Below are 13,862 nucleotides of genomic sequence, written 5' to 3'. Positions count from 1 at the left end.
GTGACACTCTTATAGACACCCCTGTCTATATAAGACCTTACAGCTCACAATGCATGTCAGAGCAAATGAGAATCATGAGGTCAAAGAAATTTGTCAGAGACAGAATTGTGGCAATGCACAGATCTGGCCAAGGTTACAAAAAAAGGTTCCCAAGAGCACAGTAACCTCCATAATCCTTAAATGGAAGACATTTGGATGACCAGAACCCTTCCTAGACCTAGCCGTCTGGAAGAAGAGCCTTGGTGATAGAAGTAAAGAAGAACCCAAAGATCACTGTGGCTGAGCTCCAGAGGTGCAGTCGGGAGATGGGAGAAAGTTGTAGAATGTCAACCATCACTGCAGCCCTCCAGCAGTCTGGGCTTTATGGCAGAGTGGACCAACTGGAGCCTCTTCTCAGTGCAAAATACATGAAAGGCCACATGGAGTTTGCTAAAAAAATAAATAAAGACTCCAGGATGGTGAGAAATAAGATTCTCTGGTCTGATGAGACCGAGATAGAACTTTTTGGCCGTACTTCAGTGAAGCATGGTGGTGGCAGCATCATGCTGTTGGGGTGCTTTGCAGCTGCAGGAACATGATGACTGGTTGCAAAGGGAAAGATGCCTTTAACCAATCATTTGATGAGCAGTGGGCAGCCATGACAGGCGCCCGGGGAGCAGTGTGTGGGGACTGTGCTTTGCTCAGTGGCACCTTGGTTGATCAGGATTCGAACCGGCAACCTTCTGATTACGGGGTTGCTTCCTTATCCGCTAGGCCACCACTGTGTACAGCGATATCCTTTATGAAAAACAAGACAATGACCCTATCCATACAGCTAAAATAACAAAGGAGTGATTGAGCACTCTGGAGAGACCTAGAAATAGCTGTCCACCAACGTTTACCATCCAACCTGCCAGAAGTAGAGAGGATCTGCAAGGAGGAATGGCAGAGGATCCCCCAAATCCAGGTGTGAAAAACTTGTTTACATTTACATTTTACATTTATGGCATTTGGCAGACGCCCTTATCCAGAGCGACTTACAACGTGCTTTCAAGTTACCATCGATGAAGAGATCATTTCCGGTTCACTAGGACCCCAACTATGAATACATCTATTTAATTCACTCTGTTGTAGATTCTGTACACAAAGTTCGACAATAAGAAAATTACAAGTTAATCTAAATATTCTTTAAAGAGGAAGGTCTTGAGCTGTCGTTTGAAGGTGCTCAGTGACTGAGCTGTTCTGACCTCGAGGGGAAGTTCATTCCACCACCGAGGGGCCAAGACGGAGAAGAGTCTAGATGAATGTTTTCCTTTTACCTTCAGAGATGGAGGGACCAGGCGAGCAGTACTGGAGGCTCGGAGTATACGAGGTGCAGTGTGAGGTGTAATAAGGGCTGTGAGGTAGGATGGTGCTACTCCATGTTTGGCTTTGTAGGCCAGCATCAGTATTTTGAACCTGATGCGTGCAGCTACTGGGAGCCAGTGGAGGGAACGTAGCAGAGGGGTGGTGTGGGAGAATTTGGGAAGGTTGAAGATCAGTCGTGCTGCTGCATTTTGTTGTTGTTGTTGCATCTCATGGTTGTATTCGATCAAATAGGCACTTCTACTAAATACTGTGCAATGGTCTGAAGAATTCTGTGTTTTTCTGTCAATATGGTGTGCTTTTCGTACAGTCCTACAGTCCTAGTTTTATCTACTTTGTGGAAACACCTGCTATTAAGATGACGTTTAATTAATCAATTGGTGTTAGAAATAGCTCATATGAAAATTTAAATCCCTACCAAATGATGTTTAATTCATTGAAATGAATTAGTTTCACTGAAAAAAGATTTATCATTTAATGAAGACAGACAGGTCAAATTTTGGAAAGACAAAACTTTTGTCACCTGTACAGAAATTGTACAAATTTACTGCAAATACAAAAATATGTCAGCATGCTGTGAGATCCAAATTTAATATCTTGTATGACTTCCATGAGATTGAAGGACTGCATACATGCTCTTTGGCAAGGATTCATGCAATTTATTGATGAAGTCATCAGGAATAGCAAAGAAAGCAGTCTTGAGTTCATCAATATTCTTTGGTTTCATCTTCCATGTTCCTTTTTCATCCTCATGCTCAATGACGTTCATGTCTGGTGACTGGGCTGGCCAATCCTGGAGCATCTTGATCTTCACCAAGAGTGATGGTTAAATACAGAGGACACGTTTTACATCCAGACCAAAAAACTGATTCATTTTGACCCCCTTGTGGTATCTAATGAAATCTCACCCACATTTATAATTAGACCCTGCAACATTAGTGCTGCTTTATGAAAGCTGTTGGTGTTATGGTTATGATTATGGTTGTGATAGCAGCATGAAAAGAACTTGTCATTAGAGTTGGGTGGCGGATTATTCTGATGGTGATACACAGATGTCCTGCGATTATCTGCTGATTCGACATTTTTCCTTTGGGCCGAAACGAAAGTGAAACTTTTCTTTTTGTCTTCTTTTTTTCTCTCGTGCTTCTCTCTTGCAGTAAACTGTTGTGACGTGACAGGACTTGGAAATACGTGAAGTGACGAGGCCTTTCGGACAGTTCGCTGACGGCGACATGGATGAACTGGACGAAGGGTTTTATTCTCGGCAGCTGTACGTGGTGTTTGTTGCAATAAGACGCCGTGTGAGCCAAGTTTTGACCCCGCCGGTGTCGTTGTCGCCGACAGGTACGTGCTTGGCCACGACGCCATGCGGCGGATGAAGGAGGCGAACGTTCTCGTCGCGGGAATGCGGGGTCTGGGTGTGGAAATCGCCAAAAACGTCATCCTGGCCGGAGTTCGGTCTGTTACGGTGCAGGATGAAGGGGTGACGGAATGGTGCGATTTGGCGTCTCAGGTGATTCTTTTATTTCGTTTTAATGACAGCAGCGGCACAGTATATGTCGTTCTCTTCGGGAAATGAACGCGTGCCGGTTTCTTCTGAGCGGCACCGTTCTGTAAACGATGTTGCCAGATCTTGCCAAGGAAACAATCCAAATCTAAAAAGGAATCATATGAGAGGACAGAGAAAATGTCTAGCTTTTAAAAAATATATTTATTATAGTCTTGTTTATCTACATATTTGCATTTACAAGAAAGTCACACATTTTCACCAATAAAGCGTTACAGACTTTGTGCACATTGAAAATGTGGCCATCTGTGGAACAAAAGTCACCTGGAGGTGAAGTGAAAGTGAAGTAATTGTCACATGTGATACGGTGCACACAGTGAAATTTGTCCTCTGCATTTAACGCATCACCCTGAGTGAGCACTCATGACTGGCGCCGGGGAGCAGTGTGTGGGGACGGTGCTTTGCTCAGTGGCACCTCAGTGGCACCTTGGCAGATCAGGATTGGAACCGCCCCCACTGCCCCCACTGACTTGGCACCTGGAGGGGAAATATTTATGCATAAAAAACTATGCAATTTGATAATATTAATCTGATTTTATTTATGACACTAAGTATTTCCATTAAGAGAAGGGAACACACACTCACAATGACATGTTTTTCTTTACCATTTCAATCATGCCTCGTTTATTATGTATTTAATAAACCATAACTTACATTATATCGAATATAGACCATCATAATTATTCTGACAGTACCTCTTGATAATAGTGTTTTCCTTCTACCAAGGATGATTGGAATGCAGTAGTGGCCTAGCGGTTAAGGAAGCGGCTCCGTACGCAAAAGTTCAAATCCCGGTCCGCTAAGGTGCCACTGAGATGCCAAAGCACCGTCCCCACACACTGCTCCCGAGGCGCCTGTCATGGCTGCCCATTGCTCACTAAGTGTGATGGTTAAAAGCAGAGGACACATTTCGTTGAGTGCACCGAAATTACAAGTTCAGTCATCTGGAAAGCATTCACAGTGCATCACTTTTTCCACATTTTGTTACGGTACAGCCTTATTCTAAAATTGATTAAATTAATTTTTTACACGCAATACCCCATAATGACAACGTAAAACAAGTTTACTTGAGGTTTTGTCAAATTTATTAAAAATAAAAAACTGAGAAATCACTTGTACTTCAGTTCAGGACAATTCTGTGAATGTCCTTGAGTTGCCCTGTATGTACAATTGTGACACTGTATGTACAATTTCTTACCTTTATTCAGTGGTATGATAGAATAATAGAATGATGTGACCGACACACAGGGTTCACAGTTGCAAAGATTGGGAGTTGCGACAAGCAGGTTACAATAAATCAAATTTTATTTGTACAGAGCTTTTTGCATGTACATTGTCACAAAGTGGCAAACAACTGAAAAGTGCTCACAGACCCCAGTGGTCAAGCCAGAGGCAACAGTGACAAGGAAAAATTCGCAGAAAAGGGAAACCTTGAGAGGAACCAAGGCTCAGCAAGGGGAACCTGTCCTCCTCTGGTTGCCGTTGTTATATAATAATAAATGATGGGAAAATAAATCAGCAGCATGATGGCTGCAGGTCTGTTAAATAATGAAGACCAGGACCGGTTGCTGTTGCGGTGGTACTCTCATGTCCTTCTGTGGCATGTCACTGTACCTTCGGCCCCTGTCGTCATCAACCTTGAATTTTACTCCAGACCACTGACTACGTATCATCATAATATTGTTGTGAACTATATAACCAGAATATAACCAAAACAAAGTGGCGTGTAGTGGTTATAGAATGATTTCTTTTTCCCTAATCCCTAGTTTTACCTAAGAGAATCTCACCTTGGCCAGAACCGAAGTGTTTGCTGCTGTCCTCAGCTGTCACAGCTCAACAGTTACGTGAGGGTGCACAGCCACTGTGGACCACTTGAGGAGAACTTTCTCTTCGGGTTTCAGGTAGCCCAGAATTCCCATGTGCATTGTGTAGACATTGGCATGCACTACATTCCAATCAAAGTAGATCAAGAATTGCAGCGTAAATTGGCAACCCAATTTCCAACCAATTCTCAGGCATTTGTATGGAAATAACAGCAATAAGATTTTATAATTTTTTACATTGAAAGGTGGTGGTGCTTACAAACTCTACACTGCTGGAGCAGCAACGTGTTGGGACTTTCTGTCACTCACATAATATCAAGTTCATTGTGGCAGACACAAAAGGACTCTGTGGGTTTGTACAGTCACAATATTACTAAAATTGTGATACTGGCATGCCAGAAGTGCAGTTTTCCGTCTGTTTCATGGCTTTGTTGTGTTAAAGAATGCACATTACGATAAAAAAAATCAATTTTGTAGACTAAGTCTGAATGCAAGACCATGTGTTCCTCTTTGACTGCAGGCAGTTGTTTTGTGATTTTGGAGAAGACTTTACAGTTACAGACTGTAATGGGGAACCACCTATCACCGCTATGATTGACAAAATCACCAAGGTGATGCACGGCTTCAAGATATACAGCTATTGTAGTACTTACAGTGTACCCTAATTGTAATGCATCCCAATAAAGTTAAGCCATATGCACAAAAACGTATGGGGCAGTGGTGGCCTAGCGGGTAAGGAAGCGAACCTGTAATCAGAAGGTTGCCGGTTCGAATTCCGAACTGCCAAGGTGCCACTGAGGTACCACTGCTCCCTCAGGGGATGGGTTAAATTAAAACCACATTTTTTATGTGTGCATTGGTTGCCATGCTGTGTTGTGTCACATGTGACAACTAATTACTTTAAAAAAGTGGAGTGGTTAAGGAATTTGACTCATAATTGGAAGGTTTTGGGTTTGAATCCCAGTCCGCCAAGGTGCCAGTGAGGTCCCCTTGATCAAAGTACCATCCCCACAGACTGATCCCTGGGCCACCCACTGGTTATGTGTTCAATGCAGAGGACACATTTCAACCAGATTGACAAAGTTCTGTGGATGCAGAATGAAACGTCTCTACCTTAAAGAAAGAAAGTCCAGTTGCCATGACTCAACTTTCAGACATTTCGTTGTGTGCACCTTGTGCTGTGTTTCACAATGACAATATCTTCAATTTCTTTCATGAAGTAATTGTTGTTTACCTGCTTCCAGGAGAATCCTGGCATTGTCACATGTGTAGAGGAGCACAATCTGAGGGGCGTCTCCTCCGTCACCTTTTCCGGGGTCTTTGGGATGGTGGAACTGAACAGCAATGGGCCTGTTGCGATTCAAGTGCTGAGTAAGTAGGCAGTAGAGGATAAGCCAATATCCACAACAAAAAAATTAATATCCTGCTTTTCGTTTTTTCCCCAGATGGTTTTTCGTTCAGCATCTGTGACACTTCTGGTTTTCATGAGTATGAGAGGGGAGGAGTAGTGACTGAAGTTAAAGATTCAGCAACATTTGCATTTGTGCGTGGATCTTTTTTTTTTACTTTACTCCCCTGGTGAAACATTGTAATGACATTTGTTGCCATATACAGTATTGATCCAAAGTTTAGGGTCATGTCTGTGCTTCCCATAATACATTAAATATGCTTGAATTCTACAAAATATTAATAAGAAAGTAATGACAAAGTTTGAAATAATGAAGACATATGCTAATGCACTCAACTAATCCAGATTTGCCAGATCTTTAATCAGTGCAACTGTCTCCTTTTGTCGTAAGACCACTGATCAATAACTGATTATAATCAATGATCAGTGAACCAGACGTGTATTGATAATTATGTATTCACACACCTTTAGAGGTTATTTATCTCACATTTCATCTTCACTTTATTTTGTATTTTCACTCAAACTGCATCCAAATGTAATGTAATGATGCAATGTGTCACAGAAACCTCTTGATGTGGCCATAAAAGAAGCTCTGGTGAATGGTGATATGTTTGTGATGAAAGACAATGCTAAAATGCAGGAGCACCAGACCTTGCATCTGGCTTTCCAAGCCCTGCATGAGTTTGTAAAGGACACAAGGCGATTACCAGCTGCCGGTTCAAAGGTCGGTGATGGGTCAACATAGTTTTGTTTTCTGTTCATCCATTTAATACAAATGCATTAAATAAATGCATGTGAACACAAAACCAATGACTTGTGAGACTGGATACATTAATGGAGTCTGTGGATTAACCCTCAGTTTCCATTTGACTGCTATACAGGTAGACGCTGACAAGCTGGTCACCTTGGCCACCAGACTCAAGGTTGCATCAGGACTGGATGAGATGGATGAGAACATGGTTAGAAAGTTGGCCATGGTTGCTCGAGGAGACCTGGCCCCAGTCAATGCTTTCATTGGAGGTTTGGCAGCTCAAGAGGTTATAAAGGTATAAACAAGTTCAATTTACGAAGTAAACCTTGGACAACCCTCAGAATCATCTAGTTTGCTAAAATAAGTCCCAGGTTTGTGTAAAATGATTCAACCGTGCCAACACGGATCCATTTTCCTCACCATTCTGTCGACTTCTCCAGGCATGCAGTGGGAAGTTCACTCCCCTGCACCAGTGGATGTACTTTCATGCACTCGAGTGCCTTCCTGAGGCTGCGAAGGTGGAGGAACAACTCCTGGCCATGCGTGCATCGGTGAGGTTTTATAACCCCCGAGACCCTCTCGGTTTATGTCTACGCAAACAGTGCTCTTCCCAAATGGAATTTGTCCTCAAGCCAACATTCCTGCACATCCACAGTGTCTGTTTTGTTTGGATAAGTTTTTGTTTGGTTACTCAGACCTTAGAAAAACCAAAGCAAGTTGCAAACAAATGATGAGAAAGCAGGAAAAAACAAAAAGTTTACAATGATTCATGCATGTTGCATGTTCATTACTTTAGTGTTCATAGAGATCCTCGCTGTTTCAGAGAGGCTGTCGCTACGATGGACAGATTGCTGTGTTTGGATCAGATTTCCAGGAGAAGCTTGGCAAGCAGAGATATTTTTTGGTAGGTTGTCCTCTTAATTTCTCACCACCAGGGGGTGATATTGCTCCTTGCTCCTGACACCCACAACCTGCTGCTGCTGGCTGGGCTCTGAGCAGGAAATACCTAAGATTCAGATGGCATTTCCTGTTCAAGTGTGTGTGTGTGTGTGTGTGTGTGTGTGTGTATAATGTTTAATGTTGATGAACGTTTTTTTTATGCCGACAGGTTGGAGCTGGGGCCATTGGCTGCGAGCTGTTGAAGAATTTCGCTCTGATTGGCTTGGGAGCTGGGGAAGGTGGCCACATCACTGTAACAGATATGGATTCAATAGAAAAATCAAATTTGAATCGTCAGTTTCTTTTCAAACCCCAGGATATTGGGGTAAGGGAGGTGTCCATTGTAGTTCAAGACTGCACCTAAAGCACAAAAAACGTTTTTATTGTGTCTTCGCATTGTGTTTAGGCGTTCTGTTTTTTAGCACACAAGGGTCTTTACAGTTTCCTGAGTACAACTGGAGTGGGGACATTCATGCATTTATAAATTGCACTACAATGTGTCAATTCATATTGGTATTTAATGTCATTGTATGCAATTTATTGAATACCACACTTGTAATACGAGTCAATGAATTAAGATCTCAAGATCTTGTACTGTTTTTACACCAGGTTTTGTTCATGTCTGGAATTTAGGAGAATACATGTAATGTTGAAACATGTTCAGAATGAGAAAATGAAGAATCTGTGTTCAGTCCATGTTACATTTCACAAAGAAGTATTTAAAATACATGTATTTAACTTATTTAAATTAATTATTTTCTGAGTAATTTTCTGATGTAATTTTCATCACAATGTATTTGTCCAGTCCCTGGACATTAAGCATTTCAAACAGTCATGCTTTTTAAGACTTTCTGCTTTGAAAGGTCATATAAATACCTCTCATATCAGTATATTAGCATGGTTTGAGAGCTTCTTCAGAAGTCAGACCCACCCATGTCCTCATCATAAAGGTGCCACAGAAAACGTATGGGAGCCGCTCACACAGAGATTGACCTGCGCTCCCCTGGTTAAGTGGGTCTGGACACAGGTCACAGGCCACAGGCTGAGAAGAGCACAAAGGCCATTCGCGCCTCCCTCTCATGTTACCAGAGCTCAATGAAGCAGTTTTACCCTGCATGTACGTCCCAGTGGCTGCTGACCTTCTGGTCAACTCTAACGGCCGCTGGTTTTACGGATATTATGGAAAAGTTGCTCCAAAATAGAATTAGGGGGGCTGTGTTAAGGCTGCACCATAAATCATGATTTTGTATCTGTGTATTTAATATAAACATGAACATTAATAGGAGAGAAAGATTTATATTAGTCCTGTTTGATTATGGAATAGTTTATTTGCTGTTATATTTAAACAGTTGTGCTCCATCCTCTGTCAGAGGCAGAAAGCTAATGTGGCTGCCGAGGCCGCGAGGCAGATGAACCCAGACATGAACATCACAGCCCACCAGAACCGACTGGGCACAGAAAGTGAGAGTGTGTACGGACACAGCTTCTTCAGAAATCTGGACGGAGTGGCGGCTGCACTGGACAACTATGAGGCCAGTGAGTGGCAGCTGACGTGCACACACACACACACACATACATACGTACATATAAATATTAGATATGTCAATTGAATAAGGTCGATTTTCACAGCCACATTTATTGATTTTGTATGTAAACACACAGAATAACACAATACAATTTCTAATACTGTAATATTCACAACAACAATATACATAACAATCAATAATGAGTAAGGAGTATAGACTATGAGATGGTATAGTAGATGTAGCAGTAGATGTGTATCTGGATCTGCGATTAAAACGTGTAAAAGTCCTAGAAGCAGGGCAGACATTACATCCTTGTAGACTGGTGTCACATCCTCGGTGGCCATTTTGTTCAGGAGTCTACCTGGACGGTTGCTGTGTAGCATACAAGAAGCCTATGCTGGAGGGTGGAACCCTCGGGACCAAGGGCTCCACTGTGGTAGTGGTCCCACATGTCACCGAGTCCTATGGGCCGACGTCATCAGGGGGTGAGCACGCCATCCCACTGTGCACCCTGAAGAACTTCCCCCACCGTATAGAGCACACCCTGCAGGTAACCACGCTCAAAAAAGCGACAAATTACTGCTGAGTAACGGGTATTAAATCTTATAGTCACTGTATTGGTTGTCCTCATGTAAAAATCATTGGCTACTAGATTTACTGATACCTTAATTTGAACCTGAATTATGTCACTGAGACAATGACAATGACAGACACTTGGACTGGAACCGACTCTGAATAGGGTGTTCGTAAAAGCTCCAAAAAATTGCTAATTCTTTTAATGAAAAAAAATTTTTTTTTAAGAACCAATATACAGATATCATCTTGAAGTGTTGTTTATGTTGTGCATGTATCTTGCAGGGAAAGGGCGACATTTCAACACGAACATAACTGCTTCCGTAGTAATAGTTTCACATGTCCTTTCCCTTTGGTTGCAGTGGGCCAGAGACCAGTTCGAAGGACTTTTTAAGCATTCTGCTGAGAACGTCAACCAGTATTCAAGGTCTGTTGTTAGGTTTGTTTTTTTTAACCGCCGCTCTTCTGTAGTTTTCACATGTGTTTATTTACTGCACATTTCTCAGTGAAGAAAGTTCCCACATTTGTGCACTTAAATCCACGACTGAAAAGGGCTGTTGGGTATAACAAGTTCCTCATGTCCAGCCTGAAGGGTGTTTTATGTGCCAGACCCCCAAAACCGCTCCTCCACATCCTGTTTCAGGCCCTGTAGAGGCATCAGCCATGACTTCTTCACAGTTCCTTATTTATGAAGCAACGCTGGACACGCTCGGTCAGGAAGCTAGGGAGTGTGTCGCAGCCAGATACTGCCAATGCTCAGCGCCACTAGCACAGCTCAAGTACTTCCTGTTTACCATCTGCAAGATGACCCCTCTCTCGACTCAAAAGGGGGGCCTTAAATCTGTCACGGCAGTTTGGGGGTTTTCTTTTCTTAGGAGAACTCTGCTTAGTTTTCATTTTTGAGAGTTAACACAGCATCTATGCCTGCCTGCATGGAGAAGCAACCTCTTCTGAGCTTCCCGTCACTTTTTTGGCTTGCACCCTGGTTTTTATTTTTAGCGCGGGATTAATGGTGTTATTCTGGCTGACCTCCACAGCGATAGCGGCTTCCTGTCGCACACCATGGAGAGGGGGCCGGCCGAGGAGCTGGAGGTGCTGGAAAGCATCAGCAGCAGCTTGGGAGAACAGCGGCCCCGCAGCTGGCCGGACTGTGTCAGCTGGGCCCGGCGGAGGTGGGAGACCCTCTACAACAATGACATCAGGCAGCTGCTCCACTGCTTCCCCCCAGACTCGGTAACGCAACGCCTGGAAACGCGCTGATTGGTCCGCAGCCGGTCACATCCACCAGGGGGCGCTGTGGGCTGCCATGTCTATGGGCTTAGCACTGCCAGATGTGGAATATCTGCATTTAGCCCTCTCAGCAGTTTGGGAGCAAGTGGGTCTGCCAATTTGTGCCATTTTGTCTCAAGAGGGAAGGGGGTCATTCAATGGGTCCTTCAATGAAAGGATAATCTGACCGTTGTTGTACACAAAAAAGAAATGACCAATTCCCTGAATTTGTTAAAAGTTTGTTTGTATTAGGGCGAGCACTGTAAATGACTCTACAAAGACGTAGCGCACGGGTCATGTTGAAGAAGAGATCTTTCAGCGATCCCGGTTTCTGTCCTGACGTTGGCCCTTTTGTTTTGAGGCCTCAGCCGCAGGTCACGTAATTCCTCTGCAAATGCCAAGTGGCTCTTGTCAAAACATGTCCTGGCAGTTTTTGGTCTTCACCAGGAGCCTGCCTGTCAGAACGATTCCAAGGAGCCGCGGTGATTCATTTCAGGAAAAGAGTCCGTCGTGTGGATTTTGGCACTCTAACAGTATATATATATTTCAAAGTCGATGTCGTGAGGACTGCATCGTCCTGTGAGACTGAACATACATGTGTAAATATGTTAAACTTAAAGGCTATAAATAATCAAGTGTCTACGTACTAGAAAATGAGTCTTCTCTTTCGTTCTTTTATTGGCAGAAAACATTGGAAATACGTTGTTAATGTAACAACATGTACGTGTAATTTAGAACCCCCCTTGCTTTTATCATTGCAGATTCACTGCATCCTGCAACTAAAGTTATTTTAAAACTTTTAAACAACTTGTGTCTAAACCATCCTTTATATCTATATATCTGTCTGTGTGTTGATTTATCACAACTGCGATAATGAGTGCTAATGAGGATGTGGTGCAGCCTATAAAGCTGTGTTTTTGCTGCTTAAAAGTGACTCATTGCCACTGGTCCCTAGCAAGATGGCTCCAGCTGCTGGTCTCCTGCTGTTGTGCGGTCGCCATTTGGAGTGCTGAATTTATAGATCCGTGTTGATAGGTAATTCTCTGGTTCAGAGGTCAGGGAGTGTAAGCCGAGACCCTAAGCCTTCGTCACTATCCACTGCAAGCCAGACGATCTGGCTGAGACCGACCAAAACAGATCACGTAAGGTGTTACGAGACAGAGTGTTGAAACTCATCTCGGTTGCCTGGCTGGTGAGCATGCACACACCCAGCAGATTACGCAACAGAAACTGCATTCAACCAGAAACCATCAGGATTTTGCCATACAGTTAATTGCTGTAGTACGCTGTGCTTCTCCAGACTGTACGGTGTAGGGACGGCATAAACTGTAGAAATAAAGAATGTTGGTATGGATATATGGAGTGCAGATCTAACAGACAATGTTTGCTGTAGAGATAAGGGCTACCGAGATAGATGATCAGAGGTCGTACAGAGAGATGATGTTAAGATAAGCGATACTTGGCTGAATGGCATTTCCCTCTCTGGCGACTGGAGATCCCGCGGCAGCGAGTGGAAACCCTCACACCACCAGGCCGTCGGCTGGATCAAAGCCCAGCTGGCGCGTCTGCCGACAGTCAGGGACCCCCTCCGCCCTTTTATCAGGGGACAAATTGTGGCAGGCGCACACCTGATAACCACATTACCCCAAGGGACCGAAAAAAAGAGTCGAGCACACAGATATGTACTGGCAGACCACTGTCTGTTAACGCCGGCTGAGCACCACGTGTAAAACAGCTACTATACGACCGGTTCTACCTACTATTGGGGTGTTTCTCACATACAGTGCTCTGACACGGCTTTTAAGTAGATGTTCAGTCTAGAATAAAGTCAAATTTTATCTATTATTTATTTCAAATATGTGTTGAAAAATGCAGATTACAGCTGTAGCTACACACTTCAAAAAAGATACTCTAAAAAGTCTTAAGAATATTATATAACTCTCAGAAATCTAGGAATATATTTGGGGTTTTTTTCTGTCTCTATCAGGTGACCAGTTCTGGTTTACCTTTCTGGATGGATATGAAGAGATGTCCTCATCCTCTCACCTTTGACCCCAACAATGTAAGTTTTATCTCCGCTGCTGAGCTCATGGCTCAGTCTGGTGCAGAGAACCGTCCCCTGAAGGCAGTAAGGCGGGTGTAGCGGTGCCTGTGCTGTCCCTATCTCAGCTGATCACGACGCGCATTCTTCAAGCACGTGTATTTGCCGCTTATCTGTGGCAGATAAGACAAGGTGGGAACTTCAGGTCCAACTCATCCAGAGACCCGCACCCGCATGCTCAATACAGACATATATTATGCCCAAAAAAAAATCTTTCTAATAAAGTACTAACTATACAAATGAAGACATTTTTGAATTATGAAACCCATTTGGTAGATTGTCGGTAATATTCTAATAATTTAAGATATTTGTATTTCTGAGCTATCAGCCGTAATGCAACTGTAATGCTGAAAGTCATGATTTTCCATTATTACTATGAAATATTAATCCATTGTTATGATATATATTTTGTTTTCCTAACTATATAAAAAATAAACTCATACAGCCTTACAAGAAGTGTAATAAGTGTTTAGTAGCTTAGAAAATCCACTTTTTCAACCCACCATTTGACACATTCACGCAGCATGTTAATGGTCAAATTAAATTGTAGTTCTGCTGACG

The 13,862-nt window shown here is 43.0% G+C and overlaps 1 protein-coding gene across 4 annotated transcripts in view; it reads left to right on the top strand.

The window, feature by feature from the left end:
* Positions 1 to 13,862, top strand: part of uba7 (ubiquitin-like modifier activating enzyme 7) — a 45,999-nt gene that overhangs the window by 3,188 nt on the left and 28,949 nt on the right. For 2 of the 4 annotated variants that reach the window (XM_028997536.1, XM_028997537.1), the window contains exons 2-18: positions 2,502 to 2,614; positions 2,689 to 2,857; positions 4,678 to 4,812; positions 4,980 to 5,086; positions 5,255 to 5,345; positions 5,979 to 6,105; positions 6,180 to 6,277; positions 6,705 to 6,866; positions 7,024 to 7,188; positions 7,334 to 7,444; positions 7,717 to 7,797; positions 8,002 to 8,157; positions 9,203 to 9,368; positions 9,712 to 9,908; positions 10,294 to 10,358; positions 10,969 to 11,164; positions 13,188 to 13,262. In XM_028997536.1, coding sequence (XP_028853369.1) covers positions 2,577 to 2,614; positions 2,689 to 2,857; positions 4,678 to 4,812; positions 4,980 to 5,086; positions 5,255 to 5,345; positions 5,979 to 6,105; positions 6,180 to 6,277; positions 6,705 to 6,866; positions 7,024 to 7,188; positions 7,334 to 7,444; positions 7,717 to 7,797; positions 8,002 to 8,157; positions 9,203 to 9,368; positions 9,712 to 9,908; positions 10,294 to 10,358; positions 10,969 to 11,164; positions 13,188 to 13,262 — 2,139 coding nt within the window. In that variant the 5' untranslated portion in view covers positions 2,502 to 2,576. Of the gene's footprint in view, positions 1 to 2,501; positions 2,615 to 2,688; positions 2,858 to 4,677; positions 4,813 to 4,979; positions 5,087 to 5,254; positions 5,346 to 5,978; positions 6,106 to 6,179; positions 6,278 to 6,704; positions 6,867 to 7,023; positions 7,189 to 7,333; positions 7,445 to 7,716; positions 7,798 to 8,001; positions 8,158 to 9,202; positions 9,369 to 9,711; positions 9,909 to 10,293; positions 10,359 to 10,968; positions 11,165 to 13,187; positions 13,263 to 13,862 lie in introns of those variants that run through there. The other 2 variants (XM_028997538.1, XM_028997539.1) reach the window with 2 other exon arrangements.

This window comes from Denticeps clupeoides, chromosome 12, assembly GCF_900700375.1.
Source record: "Denticeps clupeoides chromosome 12, fDenClu1.1, whole genome shotgun sequence".
Classification (NCBI taxonomy): domain Eukaryota; kingdom Metazoa; phylum Chordata; class Actinopteri; order Clupeiformes; family Denticipitidae; genus Denticeps; species Denticeps clupeoides.
Note: the sequence above shows the minus strand (reverse complement) of the source record. Positions and strands in the feature narration are given on the sequence as shown.